At 39.4% G+C, this 19,960-nt stretch overlaps 1 protein-coding gene across 1 annotated transcript in view; it reads right to left on the bottom strand.

The window, feature by feature from the left end:
• The window catches only part of hcn2b (hyperpolarization activated cyclic nucleotide-gated potassium channel 2b), a 34,697-nt gene extending 15,285 nt beyond the window's left edge, over nt 1-19,412 (bottom strand). The window contains exons 1-4 of the mRNA XM_082138826.1: nt 18,373-19,412; nt 13,663-14,086; nt 7,563-7,724; nt 3,559-3,777 (exon numbers count right to left, since the gene is read on the bottom strand). Of these exons, the coding sequence (XP_081994952.1) occupies nt 3,559-3,777; nt 7,563-7,724; nt 13,663-14,086; nt 18,373-19,043 (1,476 nt within the window). The 5' untranslated portion in view covers nt 19,044-19,412. The remainder of the gene's footprint in view (nt 1-3,558; nt 3,778-7,562; nt 7,725-13,662; nt 14,087-18,372) is intronic.
• Nucleotides 19,413-19,960: the final 548 nt, after the last annotated feature.

Below are 19,960 nucleotides of genomic sequence, written 5' to 3'. Positions count from 1 at the left end.
GTAGAGACAAGGTATGTGCATTAGCACTGAAAACACTTCAGGAAACTTTCAATTGCACCTGGTCTCAGACTGGGTCATAGCTCAGGAACTGTTCTCTGTTTATACTCAGATAGATAGATAGATAGATAGATAGATAGATAGATAGATAGATAGATAGATAGATAGATAGATAGATAGATAGATAGATAGATAGATAGATAGATAGATAGATAGATAGATAGATAGATAGATAGATAGATAGATAGATAGATAGATAGATAGAAAGCTGTCACAGGACAGAGCTAGCATTAGCTTAGCACAAATATGATAAGCTACACATCTGGTGACCTACAGGTTGATAAACCGATTAACCTGTGTAAGCTTCCTAGCTTAGTCTGTGTTGCTTGCTTGCTTGTTTTTAGCAATATTTCTCCACACAGCACCAGAACTTTAATTTCCAAACTGTTCATTTTGTTTCCGTAAAAATGTACAACAGAATCACTTCCAACCCAAGCTAGTTTACAAATCACACAGCTCCAGTAAACATGTGGAAACAAGCAATTAATTATGAACTATGTTAGCGCAAGTTCTAAATGCATGAAATCAAATCACATTTTCAGCCAGTCCACCGGGTTTTTTTTTTTTTTTTTTTTTTTTTGTAATGGGACATTCAGTTCATCTTCAGTTAGTGACATAAAGGGATGATATATTTCCCATGACCATCTGCCAAAGCATCAAGGTCATCACAGTCACCAAGGAGGGGGGATGAAAGCCTGAGTCCTGTGAACCGTATATCACGCTTTCATTCCATATGGACATAGAGTCCATCAGTGGATACATTTTAACCATAGGTATCTGACGCCAACTAGGATTATGATGGTTTACCGTTAGGTAATAACCAATGTGATATGAGACCCCTACAGCCCTGTAGTCCACAACCCTAAACAAAGATCACAACCAATTCTTGCTGTATACTCCTGCAAAAACTAAGTACTGTAATATATTATTCTTTAAAATCAAATCGTTTCCATACATGATGCGGTCAGTATATTATCTTTTGTACAGTACATGATGGACAATGTTGTGATCATTATTATAACATACTAATCTAATCGGAGACTGCGGTGCCCAATGGTCGATTGATACAGCTCGATCTGTACATCTCAGCAAGCCTGTACACACAACCACAATTCCCTGGGGTGCGGAAATGTTGACAAACTGATCTGAGACTTCTGTCGTTCTACTTCATATGAGCATTTGGTGGAGGCTAGACCTAAGCAGGTAATTGAAAGTCAAAGTTAAGCAATGTAATGCTTGTTACGTAATGGCTAATGTCCCATTCATCTGTCGTTGTCTGGCAATCCATTGGTTTCCACATGGGGAGATGGACATGTGAGGGGACAATGGGAGATCTACACTGGGACATTGTGCTGTTTGTACATCAGGTTGCAAAGGCGTGATAAATCCTTTTACAGAAGGGATTTTAGAGTTCACTCAGAAAAGTACCCTATGCTTTTTACAGTGGCTTTTGAACATATACTATACATTTATGTATGCATTTACTATACATTTATGGTCACCGTGATTTTGCCAAGTAAGACATGTTAGGTTTATAATTACATGTTAGGTAACATATTTTGTTGATCCTGGAATAACATTCCTTATCCTATCCCTACCCCTAAACCTAACCTACCCATAACTTTTCCCTAAAATCAGAGGGAAATGATAGGTGAATAACACTGATGTTGAAGCACCTCACCCTGGTTCTAAGCCAAAACTTGACATAAACTGTAAATTTCCCTCAAATCTGATTGGTTGATTGGAAAGTTGTTCCAGGATCAACAAAGATGTTGATCCAGGAACATGTGGTACTTGGTGAAATCACGTTCATCATACATTTATGTATGCTAGAAAGCATATTCTGGGTCAATATGTTGTAAATATATCCCTGTTATTTTAGAGAAGCAAGCACTCAAGGACCACCATCACAGCAATCCACTTCTTCCTCTCCACCAGTGAGATCCCCTTCATCTCAAGTATGCACAAACATCATCAGCTTTTTATTGTATATTTTTGGCTCAAAGGAACATTACATTGCGTTTATTCTGGATCATGAGGTCAAAAACAGCTTCCTATGGGCCCTTTATCTCATGCAAAGAATGGCTTTTGTTGGCATCTTTAGCACGTTCTACTCCCCTGCTGCCTCAGTGGCTCTGTTATCTGACGGCAAGCAGCTCTGTTGCTAGTGATTAATGAACAGGAAAGTCTGCCGCCTTAGGCGAGATTTGATGAGCTCCACCGAAAGTCCCTTTGGGATTCTCTGCATTACATCATTCCTTCAAATCTTATCGTAATATATATATGTTTAAAGTAAGAATCTAAGGAGGCATACAAATAATGATGAGCAGGAATTCCTTTAAATACATTTTAATACCTTTAAATGTTGTGCTTGATCTTGAAATACTTTTCCCTATGCCAGTTTGATGTGCAGATGAAATATGAGTAAGCCAACTGAAGTAAGTCATTCGTAGGGGGACTTCCCAAAGTGTGGAAAGCACCCTGGTCAACTTCTGTCTCGACCAATGCTGTGAGTTTGGAGCAGGACAATCTGTCCTACTGGAGACCCACTGTCTTACAAAGTTTTGCTCCAACCCTAATCAAACACTCCTAAACCAGTTCATTTATGTGTTCAGAATTGTTTGAAAAACCCAGGCAAGTGTGTTGAAGCAGGTTGGAAAAAAACTTTGCAAGAAGTGGGTTTCTAGGAGACGGACTGAGTACTTCTGGTCTATTTGAAACTGAATTTGATTGCTGATGAACTTAATTCAGTTCTGTCAATCCGACTGCTGTGCATTTCCTGTAGAAGAGAATATCTATGTTACTGTCAGATTTTTTATGTAAACTGACTGCTGTCCCATGGGGATTCTCCAATAATTTAAGAGCATACAAGCCTTTTTACTCAGTTGGGCACAGGGTTGGTACCTTTGTGGGCAGGCATTAAAAATTTTCCGTGTGGGGCAGCGGCAGAAATCACGGTCTGGGAGGGGGAAGGGGGGGTTAATGGAGCAGAGGTGAGGGGGCACAGTGACCCTCATAGCGCCAACATCAAATTTCTTTGAAATACTATCTCCCCAAAAAATATTTTCTTTTAAAGCACATGGCAATAACAAACCGATTATATATTTTCAAGAAAAGAGAGGTTCCAGAAAGTCGCATGCTCAATGGAAATAGTGCAGAGATAAGAAGTTTGTAACCAAATCGTTTGTGACGTCAAGACACGGGTTGCAAACTAGAGTTGCCGGTGTAAACAAGCACCAGATGCCGTGATTAGGAATCAAAGAAGACCGAATTACAGCCGTGGGAGGGACTGACAACTGATCAGATGAGAGGGAGACCAGATTGCAGAGAATACCCAGAATCCTCAGCCGTAGGGATAGTTGGCCTGAGCAGTTTCATCCTCTCAAACAGACGATAGGTACCGACTTTGATCTGGCAAGATCAAACAAACGGTGACACATAAGAAGGTCATCTGCAGGTGTTTCGGTGTGTATGTGTGTGTGTCTGGAGCATAGTACCCACCTTCTCCTGGTACTGGCGCCGGGAAGAGTCCAACGACTGTATGAGGGCGGTGGCGTGACCAATGAACATGGCGTAGCAGGTGGCTCCCACGATCATACTCAGCATGGTCAACCAGATATCAGACATACTCTCTGGGGCCTGGCGTCCGTACCCGATGCACAGCATATGGCTCATGGCCTTGAACAGGGCAAAGGAGTACAGCTCACTCCAGGAGTCATTCTGCAAATTGGAAGGCGAGAAAGTGATAAATAGAAAAAGAAGGGGAGACTTTGATTACTTCATCAGCACTAGATACACTCTCCTGAGCATGATCTCCTCTGGACACTAATCCTTGTGTCAAAATCTTGGCTATTAAAACCCCTGTTAAAGGCAGCTTGCCAAGTACTGTATGTTGGATAGCTACGTGCGCCATGGACCTGTGATAGATTCATTATTTCATCACTCTGTCTGTTATTTAAAGGTGGTTAATTGGACCGCATTGTTTATTGTTCAGATGGGCTCTAGTTATAATGTCTTTCCTCCCCTTGCAAATATCTGCATAGGACCTCAGCTGCTACGCTAAAGTGCTTCGTCTCTCTTCATAAGCAACTGATTTTTCAGGATTGACCTGATGGGTCCCCGTGAAATGTGCTTAACCTGATTTGCATTCACTTCGAGCAGGTTTAGACAAGGCTATGAAGATCCTGAATCAAAGTCAAGGAGGCCACGGGTGACTTTGAATGACGAAGAGGGGGAAATGAGGTGAAAATGGAAAACGGGGTGATGGGTAATCAGGGGAATTACTTTGTGGAAATGAGTTGAGAAGTGGTTTACTAGGGTTGGGATGGAGGAAGCCTCTGTTGAAGCCAGGGCACACCTGACTGCTATCACTGGCAACTTGGGTGCAAAGACAGTGCTCATAGAGTGCAAGTGTCATGGAGAAATAAGAAATATAAATGTTTGCAGACTCAACTATACAGTCCTAAGGAAGAAGCAAAGTGTTGCCTCAACCCCAACAATCCTGTCAAGTACAAATGCAAACAAGCCCAAGAAGACATTGTCTGGAGTCTAACTATTTATTTGAGAAACTGCAAGACTTGGCAGTGTAGAAAGCATGCAGTGTGGGCAGTGTGTCTCAGTGTGTCTTCATGTCTGCTTTCCATCTTCTTCACATGTCTGACTTCCAGACATACCCGGAACAATATTTTTTTTCTGGGTTAACTGGAACATCTCAGTGAGCGCACACTCCGCACAGGTCAACAATTAAACACTGAATGAACACAATAAACTGCTAAAGTTCCACATTATATATTTGAACCCTCCTGACATATGCATGGGAAAGAAATAAATGAAATATCAACTTCTTTTGCTTAAGTTTATTCTTAGATGGACCTGAGTCAAGCCTTGCACTGTGAGACTGATTTCTCAGGATTTGTACTGCTACATAAACACTATAAACACAAAGATTTACTTGGCAGTGGCATGCTTCTCAGTAAACTGTATGCAAATAAACACATTGAGCAATTGCTTAGCCTCGAAACATTCGCCATTTAACACCCCAGCACATGCTCTACATTCTGTGGATAAACAGGCATTCACAAATTATTTCCCGTTCCCTGCATTTATGGGAAAAGAAAGAGGAAATGTTTAATGCTGCATAATCTGTTTTAGCAGACATAAATTGTAGTGCTGCTAGCATGATTTGGAATGAGCTAAATGAAAGATTAGCACACATTAGGGTAGATCCGGTTAAGCAATTGTGCTTTGGTTACATTTGCTCAACTAATGCCCTTAGCGCACATTTAACCTAGTGTTACTCTACCCCACTGGCACAGAGATGAAAAGACTTAGCTATTAAGTTGATTTAGCCAAGTTCAACTAGTATAGTAATTTGTCTTTACTGCAGGGCTTTTTTCTTGGAGAAGTATGAACATAGAGTTTTGTACAGTCTACATTCTGCTGAGGGGAAAAAAAATCACCCTAATAGCTACTATCTATTATGGCTTGCTGAGGTATTATAATGGTGTTTATAATTGAATAAATATAGAGAGCTAATTAGCTGCAGTGCAAAGGGTTTTCTGTGGCATTGCTTGTTTAATCATTTATATGTGAAAGAGCAAACAATTTTTACGGTGGTGAAGACAAGCCACTTTTAGAAAAATGTTGTAGTGATAAATATGGTACTTGTGAGAATTGAAGTCCCGACTTTCAGTTTAAAGAGCCAATAGCCTTTGTTGTTTGTTGACTCTAACATATAGGAACATTGAATAAAACAGCCTAAAAAATTTTTTTGTGTGTGTTTGTGTCATTTGGGCAAAATTTTAGAAGCAATTATTGTCCGATTAGAAATGTGAGATTTCAGTCTTCCCCATTTCAGTATATAACAGCTGTACTTCCCCGCATTCATCATGGGCACATTACCAAGACAGTCGCCAGTGAACTGACCTGCGCTAAAAGGGCTTTGGTAAGAGCCCTTCACTGTGAATGTGTAGATGAAGATAGGCCATGGTGAGTCTATACGTGTGTGTCTGTGCATGTCAGGGGGATGCTTATCTTAACTTTGAATGGCTCCTCAAGTTTGAAGAGCTCATAAGCAAGACTCTTGAAAAATGCATATGTGAGCATGTACCTTTGAATCAGACATGCTTTATTTGGGATTCTAACCGTGCACAGACGGATTTAAAGATGCTAGGTCATGGATCACAGGGCACAGCTGGATCAAAAGGGATCAAAGGGTGTATTTCAGTGCATTGATCTATCAGAGGCGGGAAACACAGCGGCAGATGAATTGTGGCTGAATCATCTGTAACTCATTTATGCTCTTCAACAAGGAATTTTAATTCAGTTTGGATGTGATATTGATTAGTCTAGGCTTACATTAATGATCAGGATGTTTTTTCCAACCACTATTGAAGACATATTTTTTCAGAATCAGACCCTGGATATCTGCAAACAGGAAGAAGGCAAGTACAAGTGATACTGTTTTGGATTGGATTCACACTGTCTGAATGTCATCACTTGTTTTTCAGTATCCTGAATGGTAATGCCTCTTTAAGTTTTATTGTGTTCTAACAAATGAAGGAAAGTTTGTAAATTGTCCAGTGTTTTATAGCACCTTCAGCGAGTGTGACTCACAGGCTTCATTACAGCACAAAGAAGGGCCTATTGAGAGTACAGGCGGACACTTGAAATAATGAGACGGATCGTTTAACGCTGCGTCTTTCATTTCAAGCAATCTGCCTTTGGAAAGCTGCTGACCTTGATTGCTAAGCACTGGCAATGACTAGACTGACTGCAACTATTGTGGTAACAAAAGCCAATGAGAAACCTGTCCCCATGTCACATGACAGCATATAAAGAGTCTCAAAAAGGATGACCAGACAGGTAAACCCTGAATAATCTGCATTTCTTAGATTTATTCAACCCTGTGAGTTTGTCAACCTTTCCATTGGCATTTATTTTATTTATTTATTTTTATACCAAACTGGTTGACGACTATTCACAAACTGTCGCCAATCGCTTACACTTAGGTTTACGATCAATGACTGTATACATCAGTGTAGCAAATGTCCAAACAGTGTATTTTCTTCAAACTAGACTAAACAGCATGGAGAACTTCTAGAACAGATGGATGATGGTGAGCAGTGAGGGAGGGGTTGACTCGAAGTGCCTGGCAGACTTGGGAAAGTGAGAGGAGCAGGTGATGGAGTCGGCTCCCCAATGTGCCCATGTGATTAACACTGTCAAACACTGATGATATCAGTAGAGGTGTTGGCTTTCTTATTTGCATATTGTCTGGAATTGTCCAGGCATAATTTGAGGACTCACAGTGACCTTTTTCAGAGCCATTTGCTGAGTCCAAGATTCAGTTCCTGGACTGAAAATGGCTCATTCCTATATGTGTGTAACTGTAGAAAATGATGTTCAAACTTTGGGCTACACAAATCACTGAGAACTTGCTATTTAGAAGAGTTAAGGAAGACCTGTGCGACAGAAACCGAGGTAAGTTGGAAGGTAAGACTTACCACCATCTTGTTAAGTGACACCCAACAGTCCGAAGGGAAGTCCTGCAACATGGGCACCAGAAACTGCAGACAGCCATCCCAGTGGCACAGCAGCAGCATCATCCCAATCAGATTGATAATGCGCATCACCGCACTGGCCAGGTCATAGGTCATGTGAAAGATCTGTCAGTCAAGATAAGAGCTCATTACATTTGAGTAGCAGAAGGGAAGGACTCTCTAGGACAAACCAGAATATATTAAATTATCACGACTCTGAAACAAAGGCAGACTCCGAAACAAAATCCCTCGTTTTCGGAGGGATTGTCTAAACAAGCTACCGTTTCAAAACCCCTTTGACTTGTAGATTATGTGTGACCTCTAGATTTGTGAACATATTGTATTGAGATCAGGTTTGTCAAAGCTTTATGTAATGAGTACAGTACATTCTACAAACTTCATCCCGTCAGATTAGATTCAATATCGGTGACTGTGAGGTCAGAATGATACGAACATGTCTGTGAATGATGAAAGTAATGTGCCAAACTGATACCGAGTTCTTCCTGGCAAGACTAAGGAAGAGTGGAGAATGTGTCTCTTGGAGACAGCTGTGTGTGCAGTTTGTTTGTGGTTACAAAGTGAAGAGGACCGTTATTGGAAAGCGATCTGGAGCCAGCCCAGGATAATTCCTTGTGTGGTTGTGCGAGACAGTGTCAACACTCACTTCCCATACCAGAAACAAGGCTTGTCACACCTGAGAAAAGCCAAGTGCCCCAAATAGCAACTGAGCCAAAACAGCGATAAAAGAAGACAAGGCAGAGACACTAACCTGGCTCATGTTGTAAAGTTCTTAGTCGGCATGGGTTGTTTTTTCTAGCTTGAGAAGCAGCAGCATCTTAAAACCGAGACAATGCAAAACATAAAACTGACTGGAGACTAATATTTGAAGAGAAGCATCATGCTTGGGGCTATGGTTGGAAGTTATGGCTGTTTGTTTAGCATATCATTGTCGCCGTGCAGTTCTTGAAAGCCTCTTTGATCAGGGTCACTGATCTCAAAGCAATGTGGAAGCACTGTGGAAGGTCTCATTACACTGCGATTTGAATTTGGTTAAATTAATTATCCATACCGAATATCCTTTTTCTTCTGGCATGCATAATCACCTAATGTTAGGATGTTGTCAAACATCAGCTGACTAATGTCCTCGTTAAAACACTGGCTTGTGTATGTACAATATAATCATCAGGCATGTTTTTTGAGTAGTTTTTCAGTATGCATACCATGGTGTGGTTGTTGGTTCGAAACAATTTTGTAAGCAAATTTTACAAACTATGTGATAGTTTTTAATCTCCAATTTTATTTTTGCAAGCACTTCGGCTGACTGAACTTCAGCTTCTTTTAGTTTTCTTATTCATGTTTATACAACCAAATATGGTAATTCTAAAGGCCGGCAATGAAAGTTGACTGTGTTGTCGCCTCTCGCTGGCTGCGTCTCAGCCAAAACGCTGCGCTTAAACACATTAAAAGGACTACAGGCGACTGTCACCTAGCATCTATATCTATAGTATCTATAGTCTGTATTCGTCATTTAAAAGGGAAGCCAAAACTAGGACTGCAGATATATAAACCGTAAACAAAGCAGTGCTTGCTTACCATTTTGAATATCGATCACGCAGATCACCTCTTCGTTCCAGGCGACTCATGTTGTTATGAAAATATTTGCGCATTGGAATGCTCAGGTAAGATGACGTAAAATTAGAATAGCCTTCTGTCTGTGCCATCTTGACTTCTTTGCTGGCTTTTATCACTTTTGCTTTGATTCTAGTGCAAACTCGTTCACTAAGCTGAACATCAGCCAGTTAGAATTCTCTCTCTCACTGACGGGCACCAAGTCAATATGCTCAACTGGCCAAATATACCCCACCCTGCATAAACTGCCGGCTGACGCTCAACAACTGCCCAGCGTTGGCCGACAGCCGCTCTTTGGCTTGGTATGTCCGCACTTTAAACGTTTTGATTTCTTGGTGTTTTTACAGTAGTTAGCCTGGATTTAGAAAGCTAATGCTTAGCCTGATAGCTTACCATTTATAGTTTTTTACTAAATTATAAATGGTTAAGCTAATCAACTAAACATTTCCCTTTAATTGTGCTTTTAGTTTCTTTGTGTTTTTAGCAACATTACAACTGGCCTGACAGCTTAGCATAGATTTATTAGCATGCTAACGTAACATACACAATGTGATCTTGTAAACAAAACATTTACCTTTCTTTGTTTTTAATTACCCTGCCGTTTGCAAGCTAACTATTAGCCTGGTAGCTTAGAATACATTTTTTTCACAAAAGTATAAATGGTCAAAAACATTTTGCTTTGTGTTATTTTAGCAAGATAACAACTGGCCTGGTATCTTAACACAATGTTCACCATTGCTAACCTATACTCTTTGTAATCTTGTAAGCAGAAGGCTGGCAAGCAAAGCCTTTTTATTAGCTAGCATAAAATATGGCTTTATTACATGCTACTTTGGCTAATGAAATGCTTTTCTTGTTAGTTTTTCTGGAAACACTTTAGTATGGGGAACACATATTAATTACGACATTTGCCTCAATAAACTCCTAATGTATTGCTTATTAATAGCTAGTAAGGTAGTTGTTAAAGGGATATTTCACCGCTGGAAAGATGAATGTGTATTTAAATTGGGTCATTTATGTAGAAGAAATGTGAAATTATTTAGAAGTTGGTGCCTTCTAGACTGAGAAAAGCCAGAAAAAATGTTTTTGGCTCATGTGGATGAAAGACAACAACTCCCAGAATGCACTTGCTTCGCTGCCCTACGAGGCCACTCCCAAGCCACGCCTACCGGTTACAGAGGGCAGTATCGGAAGAAATGATACAACTAGGCTACTAGTTGACTCGAAACTGTAAAGACGCCGTTTTATCGTGAGATCCCACCCCCTATGGGCCGGTTGAAAACATGCGGAACTAGCTCCTACTACTGGCTGTAGTCTCGAGCCTCTGGCCAAAAAAGCCTCCGATGATGCAAAATCTGAGGTTTTTTTTCCAGACACACAATACAGAAATCTCTTGTCTCAGGGGGACATGAGGGAGGGAAGCACAGTCATTTGAAAATACTACCGGGTTTCTACTGATACAAAGCTTAATGCTAATCGGTGAAGTATCCCTTTAAGATTAGGTATGGGGTAGGATTAAGAGATGAAGAATATGGTCATGCAGAATAAGGCATTAAAATGTGCTTTATAAGTACTAATAAACAGAAAATATGCAAGCTAATAAGCAACCAGTTAAAAATGATAATTGTTCTAAAGTGTTACTGTTTTTCTTAAGGCCAAAAACACAGCAGGCTTTACAAAAGTCCAAGGGGGGCAGCTGTTTACATGCAGTACAAAATCAGGGTAATGGCCAACAATCTAAGTGTGTAGTTAGGGGTTATGCTAGCTGTTTATGACCTTTCCCCGATAAAAGACCACAGTTTTAAGGCATTTACATTACCTTCACGTAATCAAGGTTAAGGAAAAGTGGTGTAAGACAAATGGGCTTCACAACTTGGTAATATCTTTTAGGTTGTCTTACTCGTGCTTTGTCAAGAGCTTCGTCTGAGTAATCAAGAGCTATACTGGGGCTAAACAGTGTGGAGTGAATGTGGCACTGCTGTGCAAGGTTGATTCAGTAATTGAGGGCCATGCCTAGCTCACATTACCACTATGTAATCAGGAGCATAATTGTCCCATTTGGTGGTGAAAAGAACGCATATAACTGAATCATCAGTCAGCTCAACCCCAGACAAATCGTCACATTGCTGTCACCCAGCTGGCTCTCTATACAATCATCCTAAATGTTCACAAAAGATGGTGTTTTGAAATGTTGGTCATTGTTTTAATGTTAATGCGCTGAACTGTTTTTACTATTGTGGTCAGTCAGTTGCTGTTCTCAATGTTTATGATCGTTAATTACCCCAGTATATGTTAATTAGCCTGTGAACCTAATTAGTCACCCACGACAAACACCTACAAGACAGCATTGGAAATCAGTGAAAAGCTCCATTGAATACATTCTGTTTCTCGCAATTACAAACAAAAGAAGTGACATCACCAGGTAAATAAACATTTTGCTATGTTTGGAATAGCATACGAAAGACTGTATCCCACAATGCAATGTGCTCGATCTTCTATCTTCAGTGTGACGACTGAACCAGAAGTTTACATTCATACCGCTTTTATCCAAAGTGACCTACATTTCCGTCAAGATATGCATTTGAGTTTATGCATTCGCTGGAAAAGAACGCAAGAACGCCAGAATATCAGTCATGTTTTCATCATGTTTCTTGTCTTATTTGGTCAGACTGCCAATGCCAGAAGCTGCATCCAAATATGTATACTTCCCTACTATATAGTAGGCGAAAAAACGTATGTGAAAAGAGTAGTATGTCTGAATTCACATACTCATAAAACAGTAGGCCAAACGTACCCAGATGACGTACTATTACCAGTGAAATTCAGAAGTGCGCATAACTATGTATATGTCGTTTTTTAATAGTCGTGAACAAGCGTGCTGCACAAGTCCTGAAAAATTATCGCCCCCTGGTGGCTGGTCCCAGTATAGGTCATAAACCCCGCCCTCTCCACGTAATCTAATGGGACGTGAGGCAAACTAAACAATCCAATTACACTTCAAATACATTTCTTTCCAAAGATGTTTTCTGTCATTTTAGGTAGTTTTATCACGCTGATGTAAGTTTAAGCATAGGCGTAATTTGAGGGTGGGACGGGTGGGACATGTCCCCACCACTTTTTGCTAAGGTCGATATTGTCCCCACCACTTTTGAAACAGCTCGCGGCACGAATGTACCAGTACAAATAAACAAAACATCTCCATTTAACTAGCAGAGCATTCATTTCCTTCGTTTGTCAAATAAGAGGCGATCTAGCGCTGAAATGTGTTGTTTTTGAAATCAAGTGATAAAAGTGCTCGTTGCCGCTGCGATCAGTGGCGCGGTCGGATACTGTGTTTGTTTGTGGCTCGCGCACAATCTTCACTTCACGCTTCAATCCGTTGTGGAGAGACTCTCTACTCGTTCCGGTGAAATTACAAAACAAAATGCACACAAACGTGTCCCTGCCTGATATACAACCACTGAAAAACATAATCGGTTTTGATAAAAAAATAAATATATATGAGTGTGGATTAGGACCCAGAACCTCTGACACGCTTGGCAAAAGTTCTGCCCCTGGACCATTTAAACACATGCTTAAAATAGTCGGATCAACATATAATAGGCCTCATTAAACGACTAATTAAACCCAATCAATGTAATATTTAAATCGATTGCTGGACATTGTAATGTTATTGTACATACATCTGTTTTATGATTTAGCATTGTGTAACCCCCCCCCCCCCCCCCCCTCCCCCCCCACCCCCACCCCCACCCACTTTTTAAAACAAAGTTACGCCACTGAGTTTAAGTGTTGTTTTTTTTAAATAAGTTTGGTCTTAGTTAGTTATTTGATGCTATAAAAAAGGGGGGGTGACGTCATGATTGACAGCTGTAATTGACAGCTTCTCTGAGCGAAGTAGTCACTGAGGCACCAACTGACTTTTTGGGGAATTTTCTGGAGGCGATTGGAGCTTCAACTTTAATTTGTGAGTTGTTCTGCAGTAAACTGTACTAACCATTTCAGGTCCCAGAATCAGGTCCCAAATCAGCGCAAAATGTCAGCGCCATATTGGGACATTTGCCGCTTCACTTTTCTACAGTGGAAGAGAGTGAAGGTGCGTCGTCCATCTTTCTTACAGTCTATGGTCGTGAAGTAATTTCTTATTCAAAAGAAGAGAGTATGCGCTTTCGGACGCAGCCATTGTGTATATCCAGCAGAAGCAATTATTTTTGAGTTAGGCTACCGAAGTTATCAGCCATGATTCATTTATTTTTTAATCTCAAATGGCAGCCACCATGAGATGACCGATGACCTATTCACCGTAGAACAAAAGCTATTTTAAATGAGAAAAAAATGACTCAATGCTCCTTTCATCAAAGCGAATATTTCAATTTCTTCACACTGTCACAAATCGAAAGATCGTGTTTGACTTCAAAAATGAAGCCCATCTTACCTCTTCCCATTGATGGATGTAACGAATCAGTCTGGACAGTCTAAGTAGTCGCAGTAAACTGAGAATCTTGGTGAAACGCACGATCCGCAATGCCCTGGCGGTCTTGTAAACCTCAGAGTCGATGCCTTTCTCTACGATGAGAAAGATATAATCCACCGGGATGGATGAAACGAAGTCCACCACGAACCACGTCTTCAGGTACTTCATCTTGATCTTTTCCGGGTCCAGTATTATCTCTGTGTTGTCTTCGTAGACAATGCCCGTGCGGAAGTTCAGCACCAGGTCCATGAGGAAGAACGTGTCGGACACTACGTTGAAGATAATCCAAGGGGTGGTGGTCTCCTCCTTGAAGAAGGTGATGCCCACAGGAATGATAATCAAGTTGCCCACCATAAACATTAGCATTGTGAAATCCCAGTAGAACCTATGTGGAGAATGAAGGAACAGGTCATACGCATAAGAGAAATTTAATTTTATTGATAGATGCCAATAAAAAATAGGCATTTCAGTGTCTGAAACAAAATGTCTCAATATTTTCATTTGTAAATTATAGTCTTCAAGGTAGAGTTGTGTGCATGAATTCATTATTTTGCGTGGTGCATGGACACCTTATGTTAATATGAGGCTGTTTTTTGGGAACTGTTTTAATTTTTTTTGTTTGCCGTATGTCAATCTAATGTGGCATTTTTCATGTATTTGGCATGAGAGGCACACCCTTATAATAAGGAAATGAAATTCAGTCCTCGTGCATTTCGGTGAGACAGGGATACATCCTATAAATAACCCCAGCCTTGACAAACACGCTACACGCACACGAGAGGAGAGAGGCGATGTAGGCGTAATAAAACAGCTTTCGTGTGATATAGTGCCTGTTGAATGAAATCAATATGGTGAGATATTGTACCAATAAATAATAGTCAACCTATGCAAGGTCATCACAAGGACGCCAAGAACGAGATACAGACGGGATGATCTGGCTTACAGATTTTTGAAATTTAAGTGTGAAATTAAGATCTAAGTAGCTTCTCTTAAGGTGTATCAATGATTTATTGATTATATATGGCGATATGACTGCACAGCTGTCTGTGGTATTGAAACCAAAACTTCAGAAGCGATCATAACTGAGCTTTCTCAAGCAAACTATGCAGCTGTGCTCTAATAATATGTGCTCATCACATAAAGCTCATTTAAATGCAGTGCTCCTTTTGTCTTCTCTGTGCAAATAATAATAGGTCACTGGCCTGCACCGCAACGTGTGATTATGAATAAATACGAAGACTAGCTTGAATAAATCCAGTATATATTTTCTTTTCTTTCATTTTTCCCATGCATGCACAGAAAAAAAAATGTGCATGAACAGTCATTGGCACAATGAGCAGAGCGTAAAAGAATGTGTAATGATGCTGATGTTGGGGGGAAAATCACTGTTTTTTTTAGTTATCTTTCTCTGTGTGCTTAGCGTTTATTATACGTCTAAAATATTCCATTAAAATATTGTACTGAATGGATTTTTATTATTATTTTTATTAATTATATATATATATATATATATATATATATATATATATATATATATGTGTGTTTGTTTAAAAAAATTTTTATATAAATTATTTTCATATATATTTGTTATTATTTCTATTTTTATGAATGTTTAGTTTTATTATTATATGTCTAAAATATTCCATTAAAACTTTGAACTGGGTATCTGAAAAGAGAAAATTAATTATTGTTTTTTATTATTTTATTGTTTTTGTTTTATTATTTTTTTATGACCAATATATATATTTTTTTTAATACAATTTTGCATTGATACACTGAACTGGGTATCTGAAAATAGAGATTTTATTTATATTATTATTATTATTATTATTATTATGATTTAGTTGTGTTGTGTTTTAATGATTCTTTTTTAAATAATTGTATGCCTCGTACTTTTATGAAAGATTATTTCATATTTTTATTTGTATACATCTTGTATACACAGATATTGGAAATCAGAGAATGGTATATTTATTTATCTATTCATTATTATTATTTATTTGTTTGTTTTTATATTATTTGTTTTATTATTTGTATGGCTACAAGTTAGATATTCTGTAAAATCTTTTATTTCTGCTATGTGTTTCTCGCCTCATAACGAATGGCTATTACATAAAAAGTTATGGTTTACACAAAATGAGTCCTCTCCTGTTGAATGCACAGTGGTGAACTAACATTGTTGAGTGTTACTCTTTGGAGACCCAGCAAATGATTATGAAAAATATTGGTCAAACTGATTATTGGTCTGTCTCAATCAAAAGTTCTTTAGCTACTGCCTAAACTGAGGTAGCGTTCCTGTATAACAGCATTTTTCGGAGGTAACTTGATATCAAATCAACCTGTTTGTCACTGTATTTGAGGAAAGGCTCCCTGTCTCCCTGTCCTGGGACATAATTAAGCAGAGACAACAGAGGACACTATCATTAAAAGTGATTGCTGGGTGAACAACAAACAAACCATTGAACTATATTGTTGAGCTATAGTAATAAACAAGATCAGTTCTGATCTGGTCCAGTGTCAGTTTTGAGCGATTTCATTTTTAACAATTCGGATGCTAAAGAAAGCTTGTTTGCATTTAGTGTGGCGTTGCTCTCGCAGCTAAAAATCAGTGGTAAGGTTCCACAAGAAAGTTTTATTCCAAATTTTTGGATTGTGTTTCATTAGAGACTTTATCCTGAGAGGCTGAGGGGATCATTTCTGAACTTTGAAGTAAGTGTCCTGACTAAATTTCCCTTTGCAGTTTATCCGGCTTTTACGCAAAAGGATTTCCATAAATTTTCTGGTAAATTATACACACCTGATGACAAGAAACATAACAGCTGGTGCAAGTCGGCCATCAATGATTCATTTTGTTGATTAATGATTTGAGTTTGCTAAAATATCAAGTGAATGTGAGTTTCCGATCCTTATTACTAATTATAAAATAGTGCATGTTTGATATTCAAGCCTATGGGTTGTTCCAGGAAAAGGGTGCCTTTTGTTTCCCTCAAAGCTGATATTGGTGGTATGATGGTAACAGAGTTGACGCATAATTAAATTAGTTTAACTTAATAAAATGTTCATTAAAATGAATTGTTAGAAAACTGTCATATTGACATCACAATTACTTTGCAACCTTGTTTGTTAATAATGACATCCTAAAATGTGGACGGTCTTAGTCCTAGTCCGATAGTCAGCCCTGTTATTGTGACCAGTGAACAGGTGGTGTGATACTGAACACTATATATTTGTGAAGGAATGAATAAATATCAGCACATCTTGTAGTGTTATGACCTAGAGCAGAATGGCTAAACCAACATTAAAATGTCAACTCTGTTACTTTCAGGAAAAAGGTAACAGAGTTGACATTTTTAAGTTAAAGCAGCACTCAGTAACTTCGGGATTTCTTCGCTGTATTCTCGCTTTTTGCTCGCAGGTTTCTCTCTAGAGCTCCCCCCACAGCTTCGGAATAGATATTTGACAACACTGTCGTAAAAACTCGTTGTTGATTCTCAGACACCAGAGGCTATAGATCAACGACATCAAAGCAGATGGGACGTTCTTTAAAACGTCTTCTTCATTCGGGTTCGGACAGCGTGAGGGAGCGCAATAATGACAGCATTTTAGCAGATTTCTTTTGGCCGTAAAGCAATTGTTTACATCGCGAGACCTGATATCACGCGAGACTTCCTGACGCGGCGGCCCGCCGGCTCAAAGTTGCAAGTGCGTATTTTCCGCTCACGGGCACCAGGGGGGTGCGAAACGACCACCATTCAACCCGAAATAAGTAATATAACCATTCCAATGACTCCGAAGCTGTTCAGTTAAGGTAAAAAAAGTAACCTAGTTCACCTTTAAATAAGCCATCGCAGTCTAGATCACAACATTATAAGAAAAAGAATTTAATGCTGATATTTAAACATTCACAAATATTTAGTGTTCAGAATCACATCAGCTGTTCACTGTACAAAGTCACAGTAACAGGGTTGACTATTTAAAGGTCCTCTACTAACAAATTTAACATTTTAAGATGATGTTATTAGCAAACAAGGTGTGTACACATAAGTGCCACCTTAATTATTAATAATGTATAAACATAAGTGCCACCGTGTTTAATACGTCATCTTAAAATGTTAAATGTGTTAGTAGAGGACCACCTTAAATCAACGCTGTCACTGACTGTACAATTAAAAGCTGATGTGATTCTGAATTTGTGAATGAATGAACGAATAAATATCTGCGTTAAAATATATTTCTTGTAGTGTTATGAACTAGACCACAAATGGCTAATTGAACGTTAAAAGTTCAACTCTGTTACTTTTTCTTTTTTACTTTCACTGCATTTTAAAGTGTTATTTGTCAGAAAAGGACGACCTTAAATAGTCAACCCTGTTACCATGATTTTGTTCAGTGTAGCTCTTTACTGAATGTGGGATATTTGAAAAATAAATAAATTGATACAAAAATCTGCATTAAATTCTATTTTATATACATGTTTACCTAAAAGTGGTACAATGGCACAATTTTTATTAATTTTTTTAAAAATATATTTTAATTTTTTGTCAGACAAAATGTTTAATATTTTACAGAAACTAACCTTTTTATACCAGTAAAAGCCAGCCATTTTACAGAATTCATATGAATTTGCAACCAGGTATTGAGTCTCCATAGGTGTTACTCCATCGCCCCTACCTGAAATCACTGTATGGATGAATAATCCAGTTGCCAGCGGATTTGACTCGTTCCTGCTCCTTCTCCACAGCCTTTTGGCTCCCAAACATACGCAGGGAGAATTTGTTGACCCCGGGCTGTAGCATGGCGCTAAACTGCCTCTGCATGTAAGTTTGATTGTCACTGATTTCCCCATCATCTGCCGAGATCTGGCCATCCTCAGACTTGGGAAAGCCCACAGAGTGCTCCGGCTGGTTCGGGGTCGGTCCCTGGGCAGGGGGGGCGTTCGAGAAGGAAACCCTGGAGTCCTTCTTGTCGGCGGTCGGGGCAGGAGTGACCGAGCCGTCCATGCTGGAGGTGCTGGAGTGACATGCAGATGCTGGGAAGCCTCCACCTGTCTGCTTCTCCTGCTTGGAGAGGACTGAGGACAAGCTGTCGTGTCTTCGGCAGTCTCCGTTGATAACGCATCTCATTCCGGTGCCCTCCTCGCCGTCAAACCCGCTTCTGGAAACATCTCCGTGACTGAGGAGCGCGGTGGATTCCGTGCTGCGTCCACAGGAGACCGAGGCGAAGTCCTTGTTGTTGGAGATCCTGCTCGTTGCTCCCCCTCCTGGTGCCACATTCTTCATCATCCTGAAGGAAGGGTCAAGGATCTCTTTGTGGTCTTCATCGCCGTCCTCCGCTTCGTCCATGACGGGGTTGCTTTGAGATGAACCCTGACGCTGCCAGATTGCGAAAGCGCAGACGTGGGCAGTTAGTGGCTTTACTCCGCGTCCCAGTGTCACCAGACAGCGTTGCTATGGCTGCAAGCGTTCACTCCCTTACCTGGAAACGCATCTCTGTGTTCACAGGAATCAATTAAACTATGTCAAGGAGAAATTAGTGGGAAATGGGCCGAGATGCACTTAATTGTGCGTTTCTTTGTGTTAAATATACAAATGTAGGTTAGTAGCCTATGTGCATTATCCATTTGCACATTTCTTTAAAAAAATAAAAAGAGGTTGCCTTAAATAACGAGGAAATGTATTTGTCTTGGTTTCATGCATAGGCTATTTGAAAAACAATACCATATTTTATATATATAATTAAAATGTTAGGTTTGTGACCGAATAAAATATTATTTTGAATCATGAATAAAATCAGGGGTCTTATAGGTTCCATTTGACCTGAACATTTGTGTGTGTGTGTGTGTGTGTCCTTTTTAATTTAATCCATGTCATCACTTTGTCATGTCTTTTGTTTTCAGGTTTTTCCAAGTCTATTTCGAATGATATTCTCAAAATAGCTCCACTGCTTTTTAATGAGATAGTAAGAAATGCCAAACTGCTTTAAGATATAATGTCTTCTTAATCATTGAGACGTCTTTGTTTATACCACCTAGATATTTGACAAAAGGCACCTTTAACTGAAAAAAATATGTTCATCAGAGAGATGCATTAGATCTGGACGACCAAAATACATTGCTCTCCAAAGCTTTAGCGATAGTTTGGGAATATGTACATTGACTTAATTACTATGAATAGTTGTAATAATATGGGGTAACTTGTTAAAGCACGTGAAGGTTTAAATGAAGGCTTTCTTGTCTCCAATATAGCGATGCTGTGAGCTT

This window comes from Leuciscus leuciscus (genome assembly GCF_965113295.1).
Source record: "Leuciscus leuciscus genome assembly, chromosome: 15".
In the NCBI taxonomy this organism is placed as follows: Eukaryota; Metazoa; Chordata; class Actinopteri; order Cypriniformes; family Leuciscidae; genus Leuciscus; species Leuciscus leuciscus.
Note: the sequence above shows the minus strand (reverse complement) of the source record. Positions and strands in the feature narration are given on the sequence as shown.